Source organism: Simochromis diagramma, unplaced genomic scaffold, assembly GCF_900408965.1.
Source record: "Simochromis diagramma unplaced genomic scaffold, fSimDia1.1 OVJJ01000026.1, whole genome shotgun sequence".
Classification (NCBI taxonomy): domain Eukaryota; kingdom Metazoa; phylum Chordata; class Actinopteri; order Cichliformes; family Cichlidae; genus Simochromis; species Simochromis diagramma.
The window spans coordinates 3,842,872-3,869,027 of record NW_024386985.1 but is presented as its reverse complement, the minus strand read 5'-3'; the positions used below and the strand labels follow the sequence as shown (position 1 = coordinate 3,869,027).

Here is a 26,156-nt window from a genome sequence, read left to right as displayed (position 1 = left end):
TAAAAACACACAATCGCAAGTGTTTACCCTAATCCTAGCAGATAAAGACCAACACTTCTAAAATCGAGAACTGCAAAATATCTTTTTAAAAAGAAGGTAGGGTTGTAGTACTTCTATAAGTCAGTGCAAAGGTTGTTTTTTTCAACCCCTGTAATGTGATGCCTGAACAGCGCTGGCTTTAAGTTGTGTATCAACACAAACAGACATCCATACGATGATCGGTGGTGATGGTTGGCGCCGCTTTGGAAACAGCAACTGTTGGTTTGAAAGGCTGCAGTGCCTCCTTGTGGCGGGACTCTTACACTACACTGCAAGATATCGAGCAGTGTCAGCTGTATGCTAGCAGGTGATAAATGAAGTTTTCTGGGGTCACAACGAAGAGTTTACTGCCTTTCTTGCTCAGTCTACAAAATGTGGTACTTAATGGATTGAAAAGAAAAAGATGACACCCTTTAGTTCACACCAGTAGTGTAGCACTTTTTTAGTATCAATTACTCCTGTATGAACAGATCACATGGATATAAACCAGATGCAAATTTGATTTAATGCGATTATAAAGGAAAAATGGGATGATCCATCACAAACCTCGCAAATTTACCGTTGTTAATCTGCACAATGATTTTGGTTTGTGCTGATGTCTTTGGAAAAAGATTTCTTGATTGACAAGTTTGGATCTAACATGAGAAAACTGACAGCGGGTAACACAATGTACCACTGAAACAACAGGTATAAATGCTGAAAATGGGCCTCTGTAGATGTCATGGTCCCCGAGCCCTCTTTTCTCTGCCTGCTTTTTTCTCTCTCTCCTCTGTCCGTGTTGTTGTCCATGTGCTTATCTTTTTCAGGTGATGCCCCTCTGCCTTCCAATCTTCTGTGACAGTGCCTGAGTGTGCCTTCAGACAACCTGCAGCACCTCTGCCCCGTCTCCTGGAGCCTACATTGTTTATCCTGTATTCATAACTATCTGCAAATAAACCTTTTAAACTTTACCACAGTGTCTCATGATCATTCTGTTGTTAACAGTACACCTTTGTAGACATTCCACTAAATCTCATTCGTGATTTATGATAAATGTTACAATTAATCGTTTATAATCGTTCTTTATACTTCTGATTAGTAAAACATAAAAAAGAATTTCACTGTTGTCAGGAAATAAGACCTTTCTAATTCTCTATGAACTTTTAAGCTGTGGTCTAGATTGCAAAAATAGTGTACCGTTATTGTTTATAGTAAATGATATAGGAGTATCAGGACAGGGAGTGAATAACAGTTATGAGTTGTGTGGCAGCAGAGAGTTGTTTCACTTTGATTCTTTGAGCTTCCAAAAGTCTAATGGGAGGCTGAGCCTTCAGCTTTCCTGTCCCTCTCCTGTGTAACCAGACATGTTCTCTTTAACTTTAAACTTATGACTTTGCTTTTGATCAATCTTATGGCTACAGCTGGATCAGCCGACCCTGATCCATCCTTTAGTTATGCTTTTATAGGACACAACTGCTAATTAACTTCCCATCATGCACTGAGCACTTCTGCTCCACTTCTGTCTTTTACTCTCAGTGTGTGAATTTATCACTACTGCATGTCAGTAACGTTGGTCCTCTTCCTCCCACCATGTGGTTTGTCCTGTCCTCGTATGCCCTTGATTATTTTTTCTTTTTTTGCCTTTTCTTTCATCCCCAACCATTTGCACCGTCCTTGAGCCTCATGCTGCCGAAGGTTTCTTAAAAAGGGAGTTTTTCCATCCCACCATCCCCATTTGATTGTTGGGGTTTGATGAGCACATTTGAATAATTTTCCATCACTGCATATTTTCAGCGAGTTCACATTATTATCGTGACTGTGTTCGGCTGTCATTGTGATGAAGGTGTGGTAAAAATCCAGCTTGTCGTATTCTGCACGCTTACTTTGAGATATAAAAAATGAAAGGGCATAGATAGATACATACATACAGCAGGATAAAACACAGAACAGGCCACAACGGTGTGATTAAATATACGCAGCATCTCATCACACACCAAGGGACCTCTGCCTCTGCAGGAAGAAGAGGCCCCTACTCTGCCCCTACTTGCAGAGAATATTAGTGTTCAGGGAGCCTGTGATCCAATAGGACTGCGAGATATTTATAAGAGTGCACATGAATGGAATTAAAATTTTAATGAATGTAATGTATTGCCATTTATATAATATGTTTCTGGTCATACTGACTATTCAAACCATGAACTCATTTAGCACTTTTAGGCCAATTTAGAATAACTAATTCACCTAATCCCAAAAAGTTGATATAATGACTGAATAAATGACTTGAATGAGTAATGAAATGCTTTTCCCACTTCATGTTTTGCCAGAACTACTGAATCAACTATCTGGGATTTGCTCAACTACATTAATAGAGCATTAATCAAGTCAGTTCACCTAGTATGCATATTTTGGACCGTGGGAGGACGCTGGAGTTAGTAAAGATAAATTCAATGGGAATACATAGAAACTTGACAGCATAACAAACAATTTCACAGACATTTTCTTGAAAGTGCAGTTACTGTGTGTCTACCAAAAGTCATCGGTGCAACATCACTTTTCAAAGGTGCAATTTCAGTCCAGAGGGAAGAGAAAAACACACACTGTTTACCTGGATTAATGGAGAACAGTTTATTGTTCAGTGACACATTTGAACACCATCATCCTGACTTGTAACTTTAATTCCAACATAATCTCGTGACAAAAGAAAATCTTCCGGTGACAGAAGTACTGGGTGCATTCAACTGCTCAACATTTACCACATGTTATATCCATCACAGCCACAAGGGATGACTAGCACTGTCTTACCAGGTATGTCAGCAAAATAAACCTTTAATTTTACAATGTGATGTGATGAAAAACACAGAGTCGGTGTGGAAAGCCTTTTTAAATGACTATATGATACCCTTCATTTGCTTGTATTGCTCGGATAACAAAAGCCTCGGAGTGCTTGTTCATAAAAGGCAGTTCTCTGCACAGAAGTTTTCATATGTACAGTGTTAAACTGGTTAAAAAGGTTGTCAAAACCACTCTCACCAATGTTCTTTGTCCAATACAAGATCATACTGAGTCAATTCAGCTGCTAACGCCAGCCATCACAGCAGTCAAACTAAAAACAGCATAAATACTGCTTGTAAAAAGTGCACCTCCTCTTATGTAATATATAAACTTGCCACTATTAAGAACTAATTCAAAAGCTTCAATCACTAAAACACTAACAAAAGAAGTCACTAGTAATATATGTTTATTACGCTGACATTTAGCAGCACCTTTCAAGAGGTAACATGACAGCACTGAAGGTACTGTATTATAATACCGTCATATATATATATATGCAGGACTGGACACACAGGTACATTTGACTTCAGTACAGTCTTAAAGCCACTGTTACCCTGCCATGCCATGCATAGTGCACAGGAGCCACGCCCAGTGTCTTCACATAGCAACACCATGAGGGCATTGTGAAGTGTGGTCGTCTCATTTGTTAAAGGTCCAGCTACTTGAGCCGCTGTAAGATTAGGTGACCGGTGACGTTATTTAACTATTCCCATGTTAGTTTGCTAGTTTATTTCCACTGTGTATAGTAATGAAACTGTGAGATACGGTATGACTCGTTTCAGTGTCCATTTTGTTCAAAGTCCACAGGCAGATTACTAAAATTTAGTCACCAAAAGCATGATTTTAACACTGAAGTGACAGTTGAAACATTAGCAAGCTATTTAATAATTTACAGACAGGCGACAAATTAAAGGAAAAGCCAATATTAGTAATTAATGAGGCCATACAATGGGATTCGCATGATATTTGTACTTATCGATCAACTCTGTGACCCTCATGTCTTATAGATGGAGGCACTGTCACCCTGGAATCGCCTTTAAGGATTAAACTGTTTCATTATAGGATAAAGCCGTACTGAAATGCAAAAATCTAGGGTTTATTTGAGCAGTTTTTTGAAGTAGTTGCAGTGATTCATATCTCTAAGAGGACAAGTGAATCAAAACCAAGACATCAAAATAACCTTCCACAGCATAACAGATCTCTTGGATCCCCTCAGGGCCCACTTGCGAAGAACATAACCACAGAGAGGCCGTTGCTGATGTCATAGTGCTGAACCGTCGGTTACTAAAATTCAGCTTTGTTGCTTTTTTATTCAAAACTGCTGATTTTTTTAAAAAAAATTCCGAAAGGTGACACGATAGAAACACCACTGCTCTCTTTCCATTAATTTGTCATCTGTCTGTATAAGAATGTATTAAATATATCAAATATTACATTTTACTCACTCCTGTTCACAATATGTTATGTGGTAAAAAAAAAAAAAAACCCAACTGAATTTAATTTAGCATTTTCTTTTTTATAGTTGGAGTGAGATGGCACAACTGTAAAAGCAATATTAACTGTATATTATCCGTTTTAAAACTATTATTGAAGGAATTCCACTCTCATTATGAGGTTGTGTGCTGAGTAAACTGCTCACTGAAGGGAGAGGCTTCATTAAAGTCATCCAAATACACAAGTTAATGAGGTACACTGTTACAAGCTAGCTTACACATATGCATGAGAAAAACACTTAAAGGAACAGTTAAAGATTGGAGGAAATGAGTTTGTTTGTTATTTTTCCCCAGGGATAAGGACTCATTTAGTTTCATCTACGTGGATCATATCCAGAAACAGGACATGGATGCCTTGGAGGTGAAAACAGCTATCGTAGCTGGATGTAAACTAAAAGAAACACATTCGTAAAGCTCCCAGAATTTCTTATTTAGATTTTAGCTTGATGTATATGATTCACCTCATCATACAATGAAAATAATCTGCCCTAAAGTTTTTAATATTTCTTGCACCATGCAGCAACAACATAGGTTTTGGTGGCTAACTTGCTGGCTAACAATATACATCTATAAAAGTATAACTTTGAAAACTTTAGGCATAGTTTTAAGCCTGCTAGTAATAGCCACACTAGCTATTTTTATGATGACACTTGGTTGTCAGTCTGACTGGGTGGGGTAACAAACATGTATTTCCCCAAATCCTTCACTAATACATCAAACAGTTACTCTGAACGGCTTAAAAATTCAGCCATTGATGCTCATAGTTGTCTGGAGTCACACAGGCACTACTTCCTTCAAAGAGGCCAGGGCTGAATGGATGCGAACATGAAGCCGGTTCTCAAAGTCGTAGCCTGTAAAATCCTCCTAAAACATAATATAGACATGTATTAAAATGGGTTTGGGGTTTTTTTGAGAAAACTGCAAATGAGTTCATTCTAATTCAAATAACTTATAATTTATTATTTTACCTTTGCTTGAAGTAGCAGTGATCTACCTTTTCCCACCGTCTGAATAGCAGCACAAAAACCATGGGGTTACAATCAGGCACGTAGTCGCAACAACATCCAACATCTCAGACAAATAAAAAAAATCTAAAAGCTGTGACCAGCAAGCTGACCTCTGGCTTTGCAAGGAGTACACATCCCAGCTCATAGACGGCATACGGCTGAACGTATGAGTTGATCTGTCGTCCGTACTCATCTCTAGCAGCCAGCTGGAATGACTGGAAGGCCACACAAAAGAGCAAAATGAGTAAATCTGCCAGTGTGGATCCACTGCAAAGCCTCTCAGTGTGTCGCTGCGGATTGATACCTGAACAGCGTCTCTCATATTTCCATGACATTTATGAATGGCACCGAGAAGGAGGTGTTTCAGGCCTCTGCACGAAGTGTCATCTATAGTCTGCAATACTGAACCCCCCCCCAAAACAGGAAATGATTACACAGGATAGATGATGACAAAGGTAATGCTGATCTGAATCGTATGGGCTACCCTCACCCTGATTCATTATCTGCAGTTTAGATGAGGAGCAGTTCTGCAGTGCTTTCCACAGATAAACAACTTCGATTACGCCAAGAATGCATAGCTCTCTGGAGGGCGACATCTTTCTCAGTCTGTCAGCCTGCAGGCAGGAGACAGAAAACATAGAAAAACATTAGAGAGGCTGTCGTACGGTGGAAGAGTCAGACATTTCACCAGAGGTCACCACTTACCACCACAAACACTTACTTGGCACAGAAACTGATTTCTTTTGGTTTTAATAGAAAGTCCTATTGGACACTCCCAGTCATTATTATACGTAGAACTACACAGGATTGCTACATAACAAGGCTTTTTTAATGTAACTCTCAAATGATTAAAACAAACTTGAAAGGCTAATGTTACTGCTTTTAATTACAATTTTAATGGTTGATTGTGCTGTTAAAATGTGTCTGTGGGGGAATAGCTGCCAGAAAGAAGAGGAAACAGTTCCATTTCTAAACTGAAGAAAGCTTCAACCCAATGTGAAACCCAAACCTTTAAACTCTGATCAACAAACTAGAGTAAGATTAAATATTTCCTTCTTTTCGTTTAAAAGGATTCATTTTTGTCCTCTGTTGAATTGATTGTTGAGGCTAACTCTCTCTTAACAGCTTATGTTTTTCCACCTGAGAGCTTCCATGATCCATCCATGATCCATCCATCCATCTTCATCCGCTTTATCTGGGGCCGGGTCGTGGGGGCAGCAGCCTAAGCAGAGAGGCCCAGACCTCCCTCTCCCCAGCCACCTCCTCCAGCTTATCCGGGGGAACACCAAGGCGTTCCCAGGCCAGCCGAGAGATATAATCTCTCCAGCGTGTCCTGGGTCTGCCCCGGGTCCTCCTCCCGGTGGGACATGCCCGGAACACCAACCCCAGGAGGCGCCCAGGAGGCATCCTTGTCAGATGCCCGAACCACCTCAGCTGGCTCCTTTCGATGTGGAGGAGCAGCGGCTCTACTCTGAGCCCCTCCCTGGATGGCCGAACTTCTCACCCTATCTCTAAGGGAGAGGCCAGCCACCCTTCGGAGGAAGCTCATTTCCACCGCTTGTATCCGCGATCTCGCTTCCATGATTTAAACTCAAAATAAAAAACAGAATATTTTGGGAGGTCTAAGACCAGAGAAGTGATTATTTAACTTATATACACTAGGTTTATTTTATGAGCATTAAGTTATTAGTTTATTATAAATAATGCCTTTCTGTCTGCATGCAGTACCTTCACAAGCCACCAGGGTGCTGAAAAAATCCATAGAAACGAAATTTTATAAACATGGTTTTACCCTCTGAGTCTGAAAAGTGAAAGCAAGTCACCTTAGTCTTGCATTCTTTCTACTGTCCAGCAGGTGGTGCTCAGGGTGGCAGAAACACTGTTCCTGCACTGTTTTAAATGAATGAATGCTGAGGACAGCGCAGTTTGTCTGTTTTTGCTGAATGACAGTAAAGTAGTCCTTCTATTCTATTGTATTCTATTCTAAGTTGTATTTAAGACTATAGGAAAATGGGTGTTGGCTCTTTTCTCCTTTGACCTCAATAAACACCGTCCTCACAGGCTCACAGTCATTTTGAATAAAACATTTTGAATACACGTCCAGCTTGTAAAATATGATCATTATAGAAATGAGGCTTATCCAGGGCATGCTCGCTGGCTAAGAATAATGTGGCTACTCATTAGTCGTGATGGCTATGTTCACGTTTTGTACCGTCCATGAATTAAATCAGGTACTAGATGTAACTTCTGTCCTGTGAAAATGTCACAGTTGACTTCAGCTGTGCAGTGAAGCGTCACTGGCTCTACTCTGTGTAAAAGAAAGAAAAGATAAAACGGTGTCATCAGAGTGCCCACCCTTTTCACAGCAAACTGCTCAATCTGGTTGTTTTTTCTCTTGAAGAGCTTCTGCACGTCTTTGAAAACTCCACTTGCTCCATCCAGGTCTCCTGAAGCACCCTGACACACTGAAAAAACACACAAAGAGGACCATTCAGGAGCTAAAGCAAAAGGAACAGCATCCTAACAGTGTCGCTTGTTAGTGTATGCCAGACCTACCTCCGGTCAAATACGCATAGTAGCACTGTGACCAGCGAGACTCATTCTTCAGTCTTTCGAATGCCCTGTATGCATCCTCAAAGTTCAGCTCTATCATGCTACACCAGCCTGTTCCAAAGACAAGCAGGCAGAGTGCAATTAATCTATCACTGCAGTCTGCGCCAACAGCCAGTATGTCACGACTAACCTGATGAGGAAACACGTACCAATCTCATAGAGACACACATGCTGGATCTCTCTTTGGTCTGATGCAAGTTCTAATGCATCGTGGAAACAGGCCAAAGCACTGTTGATATGGCACTGGGGACAGAGGAGAGAGCACACACACCAACAGGTAACGGTAATCATGTTAGACAGACTACATGCATGCGCTGGGTGATGGATCAGTAGGTGGTTGATTAGATGCTGGCGAGTTAATGAACCGTCTGACATGCATATTAAGTGCATGTGCTCAAAACACAGAGAGGTGAATGATATTTACTCTACTTCTGTGAATTTCTCATGGAGCACAACACAAATAAACCATCTGCAGCTAATATGGACTTGCTGACTGATCTGTCGCTGACCATTACCGAAAGGTTACATACCTCTAGCCTTTGGACTCGTCCTTTAAAGAACATGAAAAGAGAGGAGTTGGGGTAAACCACCGACTTTCTCTGCAGAATAGCTTTCGCTTCCAGCAGCCCTGCATGCGTATCCGAGCCCTCCAGAGCAAAGAAAGGCAGCACTACAGTGTGGTACCACAAGAGGGCCAACCTGAGCAACAAAACAGGAGATTGAGCCCAGAGTGGTCAGATAACAATTCTCACTACTTCAGTCTAAAGCTCTGAAATGGAATTAAGCTTATAAACGTCTTGTCAATGTGGCTTAAAACTTGAGATTAAAAATTAATTCCCAAAGCTGACACGCAGCTCTCAAATAAACCTATTAGTGAGACTCTATTATCAGCTGCTTATTCCAGGGTGAAGATAGGACCCTGATTGGCTAACAAGCTCTATGTTATGTAACCAAAAACCACAAAATAGCTGTTAAATGACCGTTGGTGAGACTGTTTTAAATTTAGAAGAGGGGGAAAAGAAGAACTCGTATGTGACGATCTTTTACTATATGCTATAATTAACAAGTAATTAAGCTTAAACAGAACCATTAAGAACCACTCAGCAATTCCTAATTTGTTTATTATTATTATTATTAATAATAATATTATTATCCTAAAGGTCATTTTCTACCGCAGGAACTTGTGGGCCATTTTAGGGATGCAGGTATCTTTGCATGCTGTTTGAGTAACAGTAACTGCCTCCACTGGACCTCTTCAGGATTGTTTTTTAAAAAAAGGGAAAGGGTACATGCTTAGATGAAGGTACTTCTGAGTGCCGATGAAAAACTGCACTGTTTGCTTGTTGCACAAAACATTTCTAAAAGATGATGAAGAACAGCAGCTGCATTGCTCAAATAGCAGTATTTTTACACTGAAATTTCACCATCAGATATCAACCATCAACCATCTCTGTTCCCTTTATTGTAGTTAATATTTATGTTGTTTAAACTAACAAAATATGTCACCTCAGTTTAGTTTTATGGATCGTCCTTTTCTGCAATGGAATTAGAGGGTCTGAAACAGCAGATTAGGGAGCTGCTCACATATAAAACTTCTGCTTTGAGTTCCTGCTGTAGAAATGAGCCTGATGTAATAAACGGTAAGACCTCCGCTCACTCACGTAGCTAGAGGGGCCTTCATGTCCTTGCTCTCGCTTGCATACATAAGGGAGGAGAGGCCCTGGAGTCGGTCCCCAGGGAAACCCAGCAGGTTGATAATCTTGAGCAGGTGTGGCGGTACCATGGAGATGCACAGGTGGAAGAGGCCGTAACCGAAGCTGACTGAGCCCTTGAGGCGGTCCAGGGCTTCGGCTGTGACACCATTCTCCACGGGTGTATTGTGGTTGGCGTTGTCTGCTGAGAGGGAGTCCTGGTTCCCAGAGGACCTCCGCTGATAGGCCTCCTGAAGCTGGCTGATGTCGCTGTGGCACTTATTGTACATTTTCCAAGCCTTACGGAGAATCCAGCCTCCTTTGATATACGCTGTCAGTGGAAACAGGAAATAAGATATTTTGGAGGACGCTCTGCACCGACATGCTGAGGTGGAAGAACAAACCCAGAAACCCAGAAGACAACTATAAAAAACTCTAAATCTTCTGTTATGGTTTTGAATTTATTGCTAATTTATCTAACTGATTGCAACAACCCATCCATGAAAGTAAGTCTTAGGCCTGACTATAAATTCTTACCATTTACTCAATATTTAACTTTATTAAGTGCCAAATTGTGTCAATTTCAGACCAGAAACAACTATACTTCATTTAGTTTGCTGTAGCAAGATTCTCACTGCTGGAAATACTGGAAATACACTGCTGGTGTATGATCTGTAACAAAAATGCTGAGAATCAGAAGAAGCTGGTAGAGTGTGCAGGAGAACAGGACAAAAGATGACAATTTAATCACTGCGAACTCTCCAGTTACTTGCACTATCTCACACAGTCTCACATGGATATTACACAGACTCCGTGCTACAGATCTTTGAACGTCTAATCTTGACAGAATCAGACATTTGCACTCTCACATCTTTCAGGCGGCAAATTACATAAGAAATGAGGATCACCTGAGAACCATTGAGCTGAATTTCTGTGTTATTATTTCATTAATCGCTTAACACTTTTTAAAACAAAACTCATCTGAGTAACTGGGTGTTTGGTGACAAATCTCCATCACTCTGATCTATGCTATTATACAGATTCGCCAAGGCAGGTGAGTCTGCCGCCTGACCTCCGGTGTAAGACGCTTACACCGAAGGTCGTGGACAAGCATGGACCATCTACTGCACTTGCAAGACAGGCTTTACTAACCAAAACAACAAGACTCTTCCTCTGAGGGCACTAACATCCAACCCTGTGTCTGCCACCACTTGCACCTCTCTTAGCTTTTCACTTGAGTTAAATTTAAAGTTCAAGAACATCCCACAGGTTCGTTAAGTTAATGAATCATGCAAAATAATCAGAATTATAATGTCAAGTACAAGTTCAACAATCAAGCAAACCTAGTCATGATAGACCAACAGCAATCTAACCCCCCACTTTCCCACACACTGGTTTACTTCATGAAAGATGCAGATTCAGATCATACCGGCTTGTGATGGTTCTTTGTTTATTACCTGAGAGTTCCTGTTTGACAAAAGAGAGCACAGCAAGGTATACTTGGCAGTCGGCGACTATTATCTGTCTCTGCAGGCGGTCCACGACAACAACGCCGGACCGTTGAGAGTCCATCTGTAACACGCACACACAGGCACACGTCTTTAGTTGCCAGCATGCATCTCGTTTCCCCAGCGGTTGGCAGGCATGAGGGACGGGGAGTTTCCTGAATGACCCTCCACTCCTCACCCAGTTTGTTGATTAAATTTCCCAGGAGTACTAATTGAATCTGCGAGTGAGTTTGGCATGATCTCATTGCTGCCTGCATCATTACGCCTAAAGCTGAGGATCCTAACATAGTTATCTGGATTGCAGCCTGTACCGGCCGTGATACAAGAAGATGCCAGCAACAGTGGAATCCATCTAAAGCTGTACTAACAGTATCTCTGGATTTCAGTTCAGCCCCAAATTTAATGGAAGCTCTCTTATCAGTTTAGTCTACAGTTTTTTTTCAGCGCCCTCCAGAAAGCCCTATAATATACACTTTGAATTCTTTTTTTTTTAAATAGCGTTGCACTTACACTCTTTTTAATCTTGTTCCTGATTGTCTCTATGACTCCAGCGCTGTCGCTCTCACACAGTTTCTCAGTGGTCCTCAGATCATCACAGGCAGTCTGCATCTTCTCCTCCTCAAATGTCATCATGGCATTCTGCAGTGAAAGGCAGGAAAAAAGTCCTTGTCTGGTGATATTTCATTGCTTCACATTAGTACTATCTTGATATGAATTTGTATTGTTTTGTAAGGCATTTTTATGCATTAGCTAGCTTACAATCTAAGAGTGAAGGAGCATTATGTAATAGCTTTAAAAGCAGGAAAGGACAAAGGGCTCTTTCTACAAAATAATGAATGGAGGAACACGGTGACATCTGTGCAGCTGTGTTTGGGATGGCTGAAAAGATGCAGCCCAGCAGAATACACACACAGGGTGAAATGCTAAATATAAAACAAGAATAATTTCTTACATTGACATAAGAAATTAATTTTGTGGTTTTATACTAGCTTGTAATAATATTATGCATGGTGCATTAAATGCCACTGGGCATGTGTGAGCGCCTGCAATGATTGGTCAGATGTCAGCACCCCCAACAGCCTTCAGGGCCATTTAGCATCTGGGGACAGAGGATGACATCATGCTGTGCGAGTGTCGACACGAGTGGGAGTGACACAGCAGTGTCTGTGAGTGTGTGTGTGTGACAACCATGCTGTGAAAAATCTCCTTCTGCCATTATTGAAGCATTTCAGTAATGTGCTTCACTGCAAGAGTGATGCTGATCTTGAGAGGAGGAAGCATCCATTATGTTAATGGATTTAAAAGCAAATCAAAGGAGAGGATGTAGTGGTGACAATGAGGTCCTAATACCTGGGTGAACTGTGATGGGATGGCCATTATTTTAACTCTGCTCTTGCATCTTTCACACCTCTTTCAGTGCATTGCTATTTTTTCTACCAACTTTTTGGACTACTGGCTAAGAAAACTCACCAGAAAGCTGACAAAACTGGCCCCAAAGCTCATCAATGGGCTCTGGCCCCTGTGAAGAAACAAAAAACCAGAGAACAAGAAAAAAAATCTTTATTATGCTTTTTGTGTATTTTTGGGGTGTCCTGCAAAACCAAGATGAACATTTTTAAAAGGAGCTGCAGACAGTAACTTTTTCTGTTGGCACAAACAGAGCAGAAACAAGTCTCATCTTAAGCTGTCATGACCGCTGCCAAGGACTATCTGTCTGACATGCAAGGAGGAAAATGCAAGTGTCTCAGTGCATACATTTACCGAGGCCACGTAGGGCTGCAACAAACAAGTATCATTAATCTGTTGTGCCTGAAAAAATATCCTTTATCCTTCACAACTCTTCAGAGCTAAAGCTGAAATCCCAAAATGTTTTATCTCGACCAATAAGTTAAAATAAATTTAAACTGATTTACATTTATTACAATGTACTACAAAATCACCAAATACTTTCATGATAGAAAATACAGCAATAAAGTAACTGACATCGTTTAACATTTTCTTTGATTTCTTAACTTTTTATATCTGTCACCTGGTTTCTTAATTTCAACTCTAGTGCTATGACTTCCATTTCAAAGGTGGTGACATAAATCAGACAGATCCTCAAAGATAGTAAAGTTCTTTAAAAAATATTCTTCCGTTTGAGGTATATGTGGATCCATAGGGACATACTGTACTGTGTATATAGTGTTTCAGACTTAAAAAAAATTTCACTAAATTGTAGGCTTCAGCAAGATTGCAGCGATTAATGCGCAAAATAATTACCTGTATCTCCTGAACAGCTCGTCGCTTTCCTTGAAGCCGTTGTTGAGCAGCATGTTAATGCCTTGCAGAGCCATCTCAGCATCATCTATGTGCTCTGCCTTCTCCTCTACCTGCTGCTGCTGCTGCTGCTGGGACTGCTCGGGACCCGCCATTGTTTATACCACAGCTCAGCGGCTGTTGGCTCAAACCAACGCAATAAAGAACAAAAGACGATGTTGTTTCTTCCCTCAGCCAAACCCGCATTGGTTTATTTCCACTGAGATAAGAGAACACGTTGAACAGAGACGCGCCAGCGGCCGGCTAAAGAAAAAAAAAAAGATGTGCAGCTTCCGCAGGCTCCAGACGTCTGTGCACCTCAGGGATGGGCACCGATGCCCCAGTCAGGCTCTATTACACTGCACTCCTACAGTTCACAGTTAGCATTGTAGTTGTAAGCTCAGTCAAACGCCGGCACGCGGTTATTTGTTACCAAATCAGCCATCCGTCAGTTTTCCTCCAGATCTTGAGATCCGTGCAGCAACACCCGATGCATTACATAACGCGGCTGCTGTGCTGCTCTGACAGCCCCACGTAATGCGCTCGTCAAACGGCCTGGCGTCATAACGCACAGCGCATCGCCGGGAGGATGAAGGGATGAGGGGAGGCGAGGCCTGCTCAAGCTGAATCCTGTCAGCCTCCATCCCTCACACTCACCCCACGCCCACAGACAGCCAAAGCCAGCAGCAGGCTGCAGTGATGACAGGTGAGGAGGATCACATCTGTCGGATTTGCGCACGAGATTTTTATTTATTTTTTTAAATACTTGTCAGAATCGGCGCAGATGTGTGCTCAAAACTGATTCGGTTTAAAAAAAAAGTGTAAATCTACATTTTTAAGTTAAATCCGTTTCATTGTAAAATACGATCAAACAAATAATAGATTATTGTAGCCCTTTTACCTTACAGTATAAAGTGCCTTGAGATGACTCCTGTTGTGGTTTTCGTTATATAAATAAAGTTTAATTGAATTAATTTTAAAAGTGATATTGGTCATCATATCTATTACTATACTATATTCAGACATTCAAATAAGCCCCCTGAAATATGTTAAATGAAATATTTAAATGGAGCTGAAAAAAATCTGTCTCAAACATGAAGTATGAAAATGCCTTTAAAAGAAAAAGTATCAGTATTAGTACATGCAGTATCAGACACCACTCAACATGCTCACAATTTGTCATATGTCCTCTAGAATCCGTATATTTTATGGTCCTACTTGTGAAATTTCATACAAACCGTGCATGACTGGCCCTGCATGTCACGTGGCCAAACAAAGGTCAATAAGCCCGTTCAGTAGAGGGTTGTGCCTCCACATAGGGCAACTGAGCTGCTCAGATTTTATCTAGAGTTCAGAGGAATATTAGTGAGAGTCTAGGGTACTCAACTCAATAACAGTCAATAAAAAAGAAAACATGGAACTCGGATCAACAGTCAGTGCTGTGAGGAGTACGAGGGTGCTGGATGGTGACAAAGTACGTCCTGCAGTTGTAGTTATAAAGGATGGGAAGATACATGAAATAGTCTCGAGCTGCAGCTTTTCTGAGGATGTGGCCTGTCAGGTAAGCTGGGTCTCACTCCTCAGAACACTGCTCAGGATAATTCGCCTGTCTGTAAAATTGTAATTCACTGATTCAACACTCCTGAAGATCTTATTTCTCTCAGATGCTTGATTCACTGCATTGTTTAAAAAACTTTTCTGTGGTTGGAAGGTGCTGGATGTGGGTGACAGCGTGGTGATGCCAGGCATTGTAGACTGCCACGTTCACGTGAATGAACCAGGCCGTACCTCCTGGGAGGGTTTCTGGACCGCCACCAGAGCTGCAGCAGCCGGAGGGGTGACGACGATTGTGGACATGCCGCTGTAAGTTGGAGACTTCACCAATTCAGAAATCAGTCCCTGCAGTCTGATCAGACAAGGTCACTGGTAGAGCATGCAGGGTAAACAGACTGCAAAATAAATGTTGTTTTCCTCAGGCAAACATCAAAATGAATCTGAGAAGCACTGTACGTCAATGGCTTGGTTTAAAATGTCAAGGCTGAAATTTTTATTTGTGAGCAACTCTTTATTCTAAGAATTATACTTACAGTGAATGAGTTTAGGGTAACTGGAAAAAGTTTAAAGCTAGAAAACAAAACATAACGATGCCTGTCAGTCTTGCCTGACGGGTTAAATATAGCACAAGTAATGAAAAAAGTAATAGTAATGTAACATGTCGTCTTTATCAGTTTTATGTTTTATTCTATGGCTGAAATGATTTTTGGCTTTGGCCTGAGACCATTTTAGAAAGATTCTTTTTAAACAGTAGACATGAAGCTCTCATCAGGCCTTTGTTATTCACACAGAAACAGCATCCCTCCCACCACAACTCTTGGCAATTTTCACGAGAAGCTGCGGGAGGCAACAGGGAAGTGTTTTGTGGATGTAGCCTTCTGGGGAGGCGTGGTCCCTGGCAATCAGGTAATGTGTGCACAGCTTTAGCATGATGAACTCTACAAACAGGCCAGGTTGTAAAAAAGCAAACAAAAAAAAAACAAGACTAAAGCAAACGCTCCATGAACGTCTCCTTGCAGCTCCATCTACGTCCAATGATCCAGGCTGGAGTGGCTGGCTTCAAGTGTTTTCTCATCCATAGCGGGGTGGATGAGTTCCCCCATGTAAATGACAGCGATCTACATACAGCCATGAAGCAGCTGCAAGGCACAGGAAGCGTCCTGCTGGTAATTTACAAACCAAAACATCTTACGTAACATTAAGTTCTCTTACTCTGTGTGTGATTTGCCTTTAGTTTGCACACAGAACATTGCCAGATGAAATAAAAAAATAAGCCTTTTTCTCCTGTCTCCTCCAGTTTCATGCAGAGAGGGACGTTTGGGAAGGAAAAGGAGAGACTGGTGGTAACAATCATTACAGTGTTTTATGAAAATACTTAAAAATATAATGTAGTAAGTGTCCAAAATTCATTCATCCTTTATCCTTTTTATTTGTTTTTACACTAATAAACACTGATATTTTCTTACCCAACCCCATGTTAGACCCTTGCCAGTACTCCACCTTCTTGCGGTCCAGGCCAGACGTCATGGAAACCGAAGCTATTAGTGTTGTCACAGAGCTTTGCCTGCAGTACAGGTGAGAAAATCATCATGTTAACGAATAACCATAATATCATAGTTCATATATTTGTATAGGTTCTGTGTGTAACAGGAAAAAATAGAGTCATTCCATAAGAAAATCAACCAAAGGGAGACTCTGATGTTTCTTATAATATCCCTGCTCCAGGGTTCGCTGCCACATAGTTCACTTGTCTTCTGCAAAGCCACTGAAACTGATTGAGGAAGCACGGCAGGCTGGAGCTCCTCTGACTGTGGAGACCACCCACCACTATCTCAGCCTGTGTGCAGAAGACATACCTGCAGGGGCCACGCAATTTAAGTGCTGCCCACCCATCAGAGGATCTGTTAACAGAGTAAACAATCATATGTACAGAAGACACAAAGTTGACTATTTTCAGCAAACAACAACAAAAAGCTACTCTCTGACTGATTTTTCCCCACCAGGAGCAGCTATGGTCTGCGCTGAAAGCTGGACAGATTGACATGGTGGTCTCAGACCACTCCCCCTGCACCACCGACTTGAAGAAACTGGACAGTGGAGACTTCGCACAGGCTTGGGGAGGGATTTCTTCTTTACAGTTTGGTACTGACTCGTGCAAACACAAATGCAGAATATTTAATATTCAGTAGCAACTATCAAAAAGGCAGGCAGACCTTAATGTCTGCCACGGTCCCGGGACCTCAGCAGCCTACATCAACCCGTTCTGCATATCATACCGGCAAAGTTGATTCCACCTGCCTGCAGTTACTGCTGCCTCAGCAAGCCTCTCTCCTCCATAATTAATGTCATGTCACATGCGTGATCTGTTCTGTATCCTGAGGAGGTCTTGCTGCAGCTTTCCAAGTATTTGTTTGGTGCAATGGAAAAGACCAAATGCCAAAACTGTATTTGGATGACAGTAATGTGAATTGTTAACAGGCATTCGCATCAATAGTAACTGCAGATGGAGAAACTATTCTACTCAACTACTGCAACATAACGTAGTGTTTCAGACAATACAATTATAATCACAGCACTTTCAGCACTTTTATAGTACCTCGTATAATAGTGAATGCTCTAGTGAGAATCAACCACTTGATATGAATAGAAGAGATATGATGTCTCTGTGTGTTAGCCCTCTGACAGACTGGTGACCTGTCCAGGGTGTAATCTGCCTCTCACTGTATGACAGCTGGGTTAGGCTCCAACCCCCCGACCCTGAATGAGATAAGCAGAAGAAAATGGATGGATGGATTACAAATGAATTCTAATCCGTGGAATATTACAGGGATATGCTTCTTTTCTTTTGGGTTGGATTAGCTGCCCCCTGCCCCCACATATCCCCCATAATGCTTTTGACAATCACTGACAGTCAGTCAAAGTTCACAGGAAGGTAAACATGAACGAGTTCCAGTTTAAAGCAATCATTTACTGTTCTGCCTCAGTGAGAGAGCGGTCAAAGTCTGACACCAACACGTCTCGTGACAGTGATACGCAGTGTTTCGCCTCATACAATCTTATTATTAAAGGACAAATAGAATTAAGGAGTGGAAAAACTCTGATTTGATTAGTCTCAGTTCAGTTCTCAGTGATCTTCTTTATTACTCTCATCGTTTTCAGGCTTGTCTCTGTTCTGGAGTTCAGCCAGTAAACGAGGTTTTCAGCTCCCTGATGTTGTGAGGCTCCTGAGCCAAAAAACAGCTCAGCTGTGTTGCCTCGACAGCCGGAAGGGCTGCCTTGCCCCCAGTTATGATGCCGACTTGGTCGTGTGGGACCCAGAGAGAGAGTTTGAGGTAAGAAACCATAAACAGTCATCATATCCTGAGGCAGATGTCTTTCATCCTTTGCTGTGTTTCACAGATTCAAGAAGAAAACATACATCATAAAAACAAGGTAAATACAATCACTGAGAAAATTTTAACATAAACACTGTATGATGAGTTGACGAGTGTTGTTTGTATAACAGTTTGCTGTTTGTGACTGTGCAATCAGCTGACTCCTTACCTTGGCCTCAAACTGCAAGGGGCCGTGCGCGCCACCATCCTGAGGGGACGGCTCGTGTACGAAGATGGCAGCTTCTGCGCCGAACCTCTGGGGAAGCATCTCCTCATCCCTCAGAAGACAAATCAGGCCCAACTGTGAAGCACAATGACAAGCTGTCATAATAAACCTCAAATATTCAATTCACCACTGATTCTCACTGAGTGATGGTTAAAAAGTTATTGACCTCATAATAATGGAAAACAAAAACTGGCCTAAGGGTCATTTAAAAAACTAAAACTTCTGCTGAACTTTAGCATTTTAACTGCACAGAAAAATGTAATTACGATGCCGCATATTTACTTCAAAAGAATACTCAAGCAAAAGCTTTCATCTGTGCACTATCTCTAAAATTAGAAACATCCTTTCACAGAGTGACGCTGAAAAACTAGCTCATGCATTTATTAATTCTATGCTGGACTGCTGTAATTCATTATTATCAGGTTGTCCTAAAAGCTCCCTGAAAAGCCTTCAGATGATCCAAAATGTTGCAGTGAAAGGACTGACAGGGAGTAAAGTGAGAGCATATTTCTCCCATATGGGCTTCCTTTCATTGGCTCCCTGTTAAATCCAGAATCTAATTTAAAATCCTTCTCCTCACATACAAGGTCTTGAATAATGACAAATATCTTAAAGGGCCATACTCTCCCAATAGAGCACTTTACTCACAGACTGCTGATTTGATTGTGGTTCCTAGGATATTTAAAAGTAGAAGGCTGTCCACTGTGAGTCTTGTTTTAACAGGAGATTTCATCCTGTTAAAAATGAGTTTCTCCTCATCAACTATTTCCTTATGAGAGACTTGTTGTGTTCTTAATGACCCGAGATGTAATAGATTTAATTAAGGTTCATTAATGCATTTAAAATATCATCTTACAAAGTGAATTTTTTTTTAGCAACCAAACTCTGTTAATGTTTTAGGAACACTGCAGTTTAATAGTTAAACCTGAGACTCTGGTCAGTTGGTGGTCAATGATTAACATCTCGGGACATGCAGGATCACTTGCTATCTTAAAAATGAGAACACATCAAACTACACGAGCTCATTACGCAGAGAGACCAACAAGTGTTGACATAAGAAGAGAAAGATAAAAGCAGAACATGTTATGATGGTCTTCTGACCTGTGGTGCTCACTGGTCAGAAAGAGAGGTGTGTTAAGCTGAGGTGTGGTTTCTCTGGTTCCACGGCTCTTTGCGGTTTTGTTTTGCTTGTTACACTGCTGGGAACATGTCGTCCATCTCTGTACCGCCACCAAAATGCCTGCAGAAACCTCTGACTGTTCCCTATCGTCACATGTTTGGACCCGGACCTTCAAACGTCCCTTCACGGATCTTGGAGGCCGGTGCTAACCCTGTCATTGGACACATGCATCCAGAGATATTCGAGGTAACTTCAGAGGTTTAACACCAATGACTAGGATCTATATTTGGGTTGCATGCTGTCTGTGCTAGACAAAGATTGGGAATGGTTCTAACATCAGATAGATCGCTACTCGTTACACCAAACTCAGCCCTTTTTCAATTACAGATAATGAACGACATCAAGAGTGGGATCCAGTATATGTTCCAGACTCAAAACAAAATGACTCTAGCTGTGAGTGGCACCGGCCACAGTGCTATGGAGTGCGCCATCTTCAATGCAGTGGAGCCCGGGGAAAGCGTGCTTGTAGCTGTGAATGGAATCTGGGGGGAGAGAGCAGCTGAGATGGCAGAGAGGATAGGTAAGGCTCATTGTATCATTTGTACCTAACAAATCCTGGAAGATAACCAAATTCAGAAATATAATTTCCTACAACAGATGGGCACTGTTCAAAAAGAGCTTTTGCTGTGGAATACTTTCACGCCTTTTCCAAATGTACAGCAAAGTTGATGTGTGCCATCTGCTAATCTCTGAAATCGCCTAAGAAACTGTCTCTCTCACGCAACTGTGCCTCCACCCTGGGCCATTGTGTGAGTTCCAGGTTACACAAATTGTGACAGGCACAACATGCATGACACCAAAGCACACTGCAAGTCAAGCTGAACATTTTCACAGACGCCATCATAGCTGTTTAAAACATTAACTTAATGTTGTGCTAGCAGCTGAACCTATAATCTCCTGAGAAAGGTTTTTACTGAGGTCATACAATAAGGGAACCATGAGCCATATATGCAGTCTATGGTGAATACTCATTAGCTGCTCTAGTATTTGCAGCATGTCCACAGTAACGAACATGTCAGGCAGTGCATTATACTGACTTTTAGGAAAATAACGGAGCATTGTGGAACATAATTAAATAATCTCCCATAGGTCTTTCCACAGGATTTGATGATAAAAATACAGAGTATTACTGCTGCTGTCTTTTTAAGGTGGCTTTCATTGGTGTAATAAAAAAAAACAGTTAATTAAGAAAAACGCATGTGTATCAAACCTGCAGGTGCGAGAGTAAACACTATAGTGGCTCCTCCTGGTGGCTGCTTCACTATTGAAGAGATGGAAAAGGTATTGTTTCCTGATGCTCCAGTTATCAGGCTACTTTAATCATTTCTGTCACTGCTGCCACTTGTGTAATCACACTGTTATCTCACCGCAGGCTTTATCCAAACACAGACCTGCGCTGCTCTTTGTGGCACACGGAGAATCTTCCACGGGAGTCTTGCATCCTTTAGATGGCATCGGACAGCTGTGCCATAAGTAAGACACAGCACTTTGCCATCACCACATCTGCAGCTAGACAGATGATATAGGTGTTTTGTGATTTGCTTGCAGGTATAACTGCCTGTTTCTTGTTGACTCTGTGGCATCAATTGGAGGAGCCCCTGTTTACATGGACCAGCAAGGTGCACTGAAAAATCCTGCAAGATGTTTCCAGTCTTTATTTTATGAAATAATATATATGGATTTTTCTGTCGATGTTTGTACTTTTAGAGATAGATATCCTGTATACAGGCTCCCAAAAGGTTCTGAATGCCCCACCAGGTACAGCACCGATTTCCTTCAGTGAGAGAGCGTGGTAAGAACTGCACATTTTTATCATTTTTATTCATTCAGAATAATAGGGTACCATAAGTATTTAAAGGTAAATTTATCCACAGCCAAAAAATCTTCAGCCGAAGGACAAAGCCCGTGTCATTTTACTTGGATTTGAGTTGGCTGGCAAACTACTGGGGATGTGATGGAAAGCCATCAAGAGTGTAAGACTTTCTCTGCAGACTGGACCGTGTTTCAGGCTCACTTTTAACCTATTACTAAGATCATTTGGTATTGCTTTGTCTCTTTTCATAGATATCACCACACAGGTCCTGTCACTGCTTTTTACTCTCTGAGGGAAAGTTTGTCTGTCCTTGTTGAAGAGGTGAGACATGTCTAGCAATTAAAAGGGTTCATGAGCCTGCAGTTTTAACATTTTATGCAATTAACTAATGAAGCACAGAATACAGTAATGGAAACAGAGCGTATCTCCTCTGTGGAAACCTGAGATAAAAGCACTGCAGCTAAAACATTTGGTGTCACTAAGGAAATGTCACATTTTCAATTAAAATCCTGACTTTTATTAAACAGATGAGTTGCAGAGTGAATGCGAAATATAGACCCCTCACTTTTCTTGAATCAAAAAAGAGAGAATAATTAGTCCAGCTGCAGCAGTCAGAACTTTGCAGATGCAGAACTCAGTTTGTTGAGGAAATCTGCAGACACCTCCCACCAGTTGAGCACTTCTTATGGCCCATACAGTTAAGCTCCAGTTAAGCAGCTGGATCCTATGTGGTTCAGTAACTGTCTTGGGAATCCCATAGAGGGGGAAAAAATATCTATTATCCTGCTTATCTCAGTCTGAGTTGCAGGACAGGAGTCTAAGCAGGTATGATCAGACAGCCCTCAGCCACCTCCTCAGGTGAGGAGAGGGAAGTGGCTTTTGTAGTTAGATGCCCAAACCACCACAGCTTTCTAGATCCATGGTGGAGGGGTTTACTTGGTTAAGTGATCCCAAGAGTGTTGATGTCAGGGGCAATTTGTCAAAACAGCCACACGGTAGTGTATGAATTCATTAATAGTTCATTAATGAGTGAACAAATGTTTGGCTTTTGTGCAGGCTAAAATATTTCAACCTTGTACTGATGATCATGTTCAGAGAATTAATCCTACCAACTTTAGGATCGTTATATTTCGATAGTCTCCAACAGTTATCAGGCCAAAATTTAATTTATCCACTGCTTTGATTGGAATACCAACAACGTGACATTCCCACCAGACTTGGTATTGTGTGCCTAATGCTAATATGAAAAGTGCTAACACACTAGTCTAAGAGTGAACATGAAACACTTTCCCCTGTTAAATATTCATGTCATCCAGCATTAGAATTTAGCTGAACATGCAGCTTCACAGCACAGCTGTAGAGCACACTTTTGTGATCAGTACTCTGAAAATTGAGATATGGTTGATGAGTAAAGGACTTGCAGCTCCCTAGTGTCTGCGAATTGTCTGTGAATTTTTTAGCTTTAATTCTATAATTCAATTTTTTTAAGGGTTTGGAGAATTCATGGGAACGACATCTGAAGGTAGCCGAATATTTCCATGCTGGCCTGGAGAGCATGGGTCTCAAGCTTTTTGTCAAAGAAAAGGTAAGTTTTAGAACAATCATAATAATCTGTATGGGAATTTACATCAAGCTTGCAGCTCTTTCTTATATAAGATTAAATAATGAGCTGTTTGTTACAGCGTCTGAGGCTGCCAACAGTCACTACAATTGTTGCTCCTTATGGATATGACTGGAAAGAGATCACAAGCTACATAATGAAAACACACAATCTGGAGATTTCTGGGGGGCTCGGACCATCAGTTGGTTTGGTAGGAGAAAATGATGATCGAGTGCCAATATGCATCATCCAAACACATTTGTTCCTGCCTGTGTGTTTTACATTGGATGTTTTTGTCGTTTTCCAGGTGCTCCGCGTGGGACTGATGGGATGCAACAGCAGCAGGGAGAACGTCGACATGGTGCTGGCAGCACTGAAAGATGCTCTGAAACACTGTCACAAGAGCAAAGTGTAACACGTGTCTAATGCTGTAAAGATAATTTTCCCATAAGGATGAAATCTGGTGCTCATGTGTTGTGCAGTTAAATATTAAAGTTAAATACATACATAAATTGCAGTTAAATACATTTTTAACAATACAGTAACTTGTCATGACAGTCTCTGTTAATGGGAAACAACCTATTCCACCCCCTCCCATCTGCTTTGTTTTTGCTGTGTTCATTCACAGAACAAACCAACGTATCAATAGGCTATAATTTAATAAATATATATATGTATATATGTGTATATACGTATGTGTGTGTGTATATATGTATGTGTGTATATATATACCTAATTATTTAACTAAGAATTAAGGATTAATTTCATTCATTGTGTCAAAGGGAGTGAAACAGATTATTTCCCTCCATACTATCAGAAAAAGAAAGGTGTTGAATATCACCTTTTACAGGACCTGTGGGTATTTAGCTGGAATTAGTTTTAAGTGATCACCTTCATCCTGATGGGAGTGTTCCCTTCCAGGGTGCCACCGGACACAAAGGGACAAAAAAGGGATAGCAAACAATAAAAATATATAGTCTTTATGACCTCCAGCTCTAAAAAACAACTAAACAGTTATGGGACATTTTGTGTCTATTTGCTATCCAGCACCATTATCAAAACACCAAATCTGGGAATATCTTTTAAAACGACATCCAGACTATCAGATACCTGGAGAGTCAACGCCAACTCTTATAGAAGGGGTTGTCATCTTATTTCGCCGTATTATTACATTATATAAATCAATCTCTAATATGAAGCATCTCAAGGAGATTGCTGTTGTGATTTGTTGAGATTTCAATCTGAGAGCGAACTTCGGGCCACTGCACACTCACAGGTGAATCAGCCAGTAAATTGCCCTGTGCTAATAAAACGTGTTTTATTCAGCATAACTGTTGCTTGTGATTAAGTGTATGAAGTTCTAAGCAGGGGCGGAGCGTGGGGGTGGCTTACTGGGCTTAAGCCCGGGTTGTTTTGTCAGAAGCCCGGGGTCTTTTGGAGTGTAATTTTTTCATAGTTAGATGCCTGGCTGACAACTGTATAAAACAAAAAGTACACACAATATTCGAAGCACATAGTGCACACTGTGGGAATTTACGACTGTGCGTGAATCCCCCCTGATATTGGTATGATCCGAGCTCAGGCACTAAGCGACTGAGGGAGGGGGCGGGGCAGCTGCTGCCCGTGAGTGCGCTGTTGGACAGACGGAGCCAGCCATACTAAGAAGAGCTTAAGTTTGACCAGGTACCAAAGCAAATCATTCGTACCGTACAAATAATGTAAATATGACGGTGCATCACGAAAGATTGATATCAAACTGATCACTTGACCAATATTACGTTACTTGCTCTTCAAGTGAATCAACAAATGGCGAAATGAAAAGCCGAACAAATGCTTTTTTTTTTTTTGGAGAGTCTTAGCTTACGTGTGTTTATTTCATATTTTCAGTTCTTACCCTCCCCGACTAAATCGGTTTCAGTTATGTACTGAAACATAAGAATGGACATTAGAGGCTTCTTTCAAAGAAAAAACTCAGGTAAATGTTATTTTATATATTATGCTTTGTATGTTGTTCAGTATATTTCTATGCAAAACAAGAGGGATTTCAGTAGCCTACACAGCAGGATATTCACATTTGTAACCAGATATTTACACTTTAGAGATAAAACATAAAAAATTTTACTGTACAACATCAATTTAGAGTAAACTTTTGTTTTAGATAAATATTGAAATATATTTTGAATTAGTTAAATGTCAGAATAAAGAGACAGAGCTTTCTGTTTTTTATCACTTTCATCAAATGTAGGAGCACATATACACTAAGTTTATTGTTAATTAATAAGAAACTCCAGACGATTCCATTCTGAGCTGAAGAAGCTTCTGATAGGTTAGTAGAGTCCATGTGAGTAAACTGGTGGCACAGCTGTGGATGCATATAAGGCAAAACACAGAGCCTGTTTCTGTGACATGGGAACATCAAGAGATGTCAACCAAACACCAGGAAAAGAACTGTGGCGCTCCATAAGTGTGGCTCAGTTATGAATACAATTTGGTGCCATTTGCAATTAAGAAATACAGATAGTTTCTCTCTTTACTCTTAAAGTTAACAAATATGTTTTTTATATTTATCAATCTAAAAAAAAATAAACATTTAGTCTGATTTGATGTTACAATTAAAAAAGTGTTTTTATCTGAAGAGTTTGTAAATATCTGTATATTTGATGATTGTCAGCACAGAGAGAGAGAGAGAGGAACAGAGAGGGAGATGGAGAATGAGGACAGAACAGAGATGAACAAGAGCAGGTGAGACACACATGTTAGTCAAATGGTCGTTTGCCAAAAGTATCACCGTATCATAGGTACTCATGTATCTCGTACCTAGTGTTTCTTTTTAGGTTTGTTATTTTTCAAATTCTATATTTATGTTATACAGGCTTGTTTGCACAACAAGGCTGAATAATTATATAAACTTTTCTCAATCTAAATATTGTACTTTGGTAGAATTAAAAA

General features: G+C 40.9%; 3 protein-coding genes across 4 annotated transcripts; 2 read left to right on the top strand and 1 right to left on the bottom strand.

The window, feature by feature from the left end:
* Positions 1–2,628: 2,628 nt before the first annotated feature.
* Positions 2,629–14,149, bottom strand: LOC120738971 (tetratricopeptide repeat protein 39C-like). Its single transcript, XM_040040586.1, has 14 exons — positions 13,425–14,149; positions 12,633–12,681; positions 11,673–11,801; positions 11,112–11,226; positions 9,625–9,985; positions 8,494–8,662; positions 8,113–8,206; positions 7,907–8,014; positions 7,706–7,815; positions 5,841–5,964; positions 5,655–5,752; positions 5,461–5,565; positions 5,312–5,350; positions 2,629–5,207 (listed from the first exon to the last, which is right to left on the bottom strand). The coding sequence occupies exons 1-14, from the start codon at positions 13,574–13,576 to the stop codon at positions 5,118–5,120; spliced, it is 1,743 nt and encodes a 580-aa protein (XP_039896520.1). The 5' UTR covers positions 13,577–14,149; the 3' UTR covers positions 2,629–5,117.
* Positions 14,150–14,751: 602 nt separating this feature from the next.
* zgc:103559 lies at positions 14,752–19,041 on the top strand. 2 transcript variants are annotated; one of them, XM_040040587.1, is made up of 11 exons: positions 14,752–15,021; positions 15,172–15,323; positions 15,806–15,920; positions 16,034–16,180; positions 16,312–16,357; positions 16,496–16,589; positions 16,740–16,926; positions 17,018–17,156; positions 18,174–18,346; positions 18,414–18,446; positions 18,546–19,041. In XM_040040587.1, exons 1-11 carry the CDS (start codon positions 14,875–14,877, stop codon positions 18,693–18,695), a joined length of 1,383 nt encoding a protein of 460 aa, XP_039896521.1. In that variant the 5' UTR covers positions 14,752–14,874; the 3' UTR covers positions 18,696–19,041. The 2 variants fall into 2 exon arrangements, with proteins under 2 accessions (XP_039896521.1, XP_039896522.1); XM_040040588.1 differs by having other exon boundaries at positions 18,520–18,626.
* A 555-nt stretch (positions 19,042–19,596) lies between these two features.
* On the top strand, positions 19,597–23,690 carry agxta (alanine--glyoxylate and serine--pyruvate aminotransferase a). The gene is made up of 11 exons (XM_040040590.1): positions 19,597–19,980; positions 20,122–20,314; positions 21,011–21,075; positions 21,167–21,267; positions 21,343–21,413; positions 21,502–21,586; positions 21,669–21,767; positions 21,859–21,928; positions 23,097–23,192; positions 23,290–23,418; positions 23,515–23,690. The coding sequence occupies exons 1-11, from the start codon at positions 19,822–19,824 to the stop codon at positions 23,620–23,622; spliced, it is 1,176 nt and encodes a 391-aa protein (XP_039896524.1). The 5' UTR covers positions 19,597–19,821; the 3' UTR covers positions 23,623–23,690.
* The last annotated feature ends 2,466 nt before the right edge of the window (positions 23,691–26,156 follow it).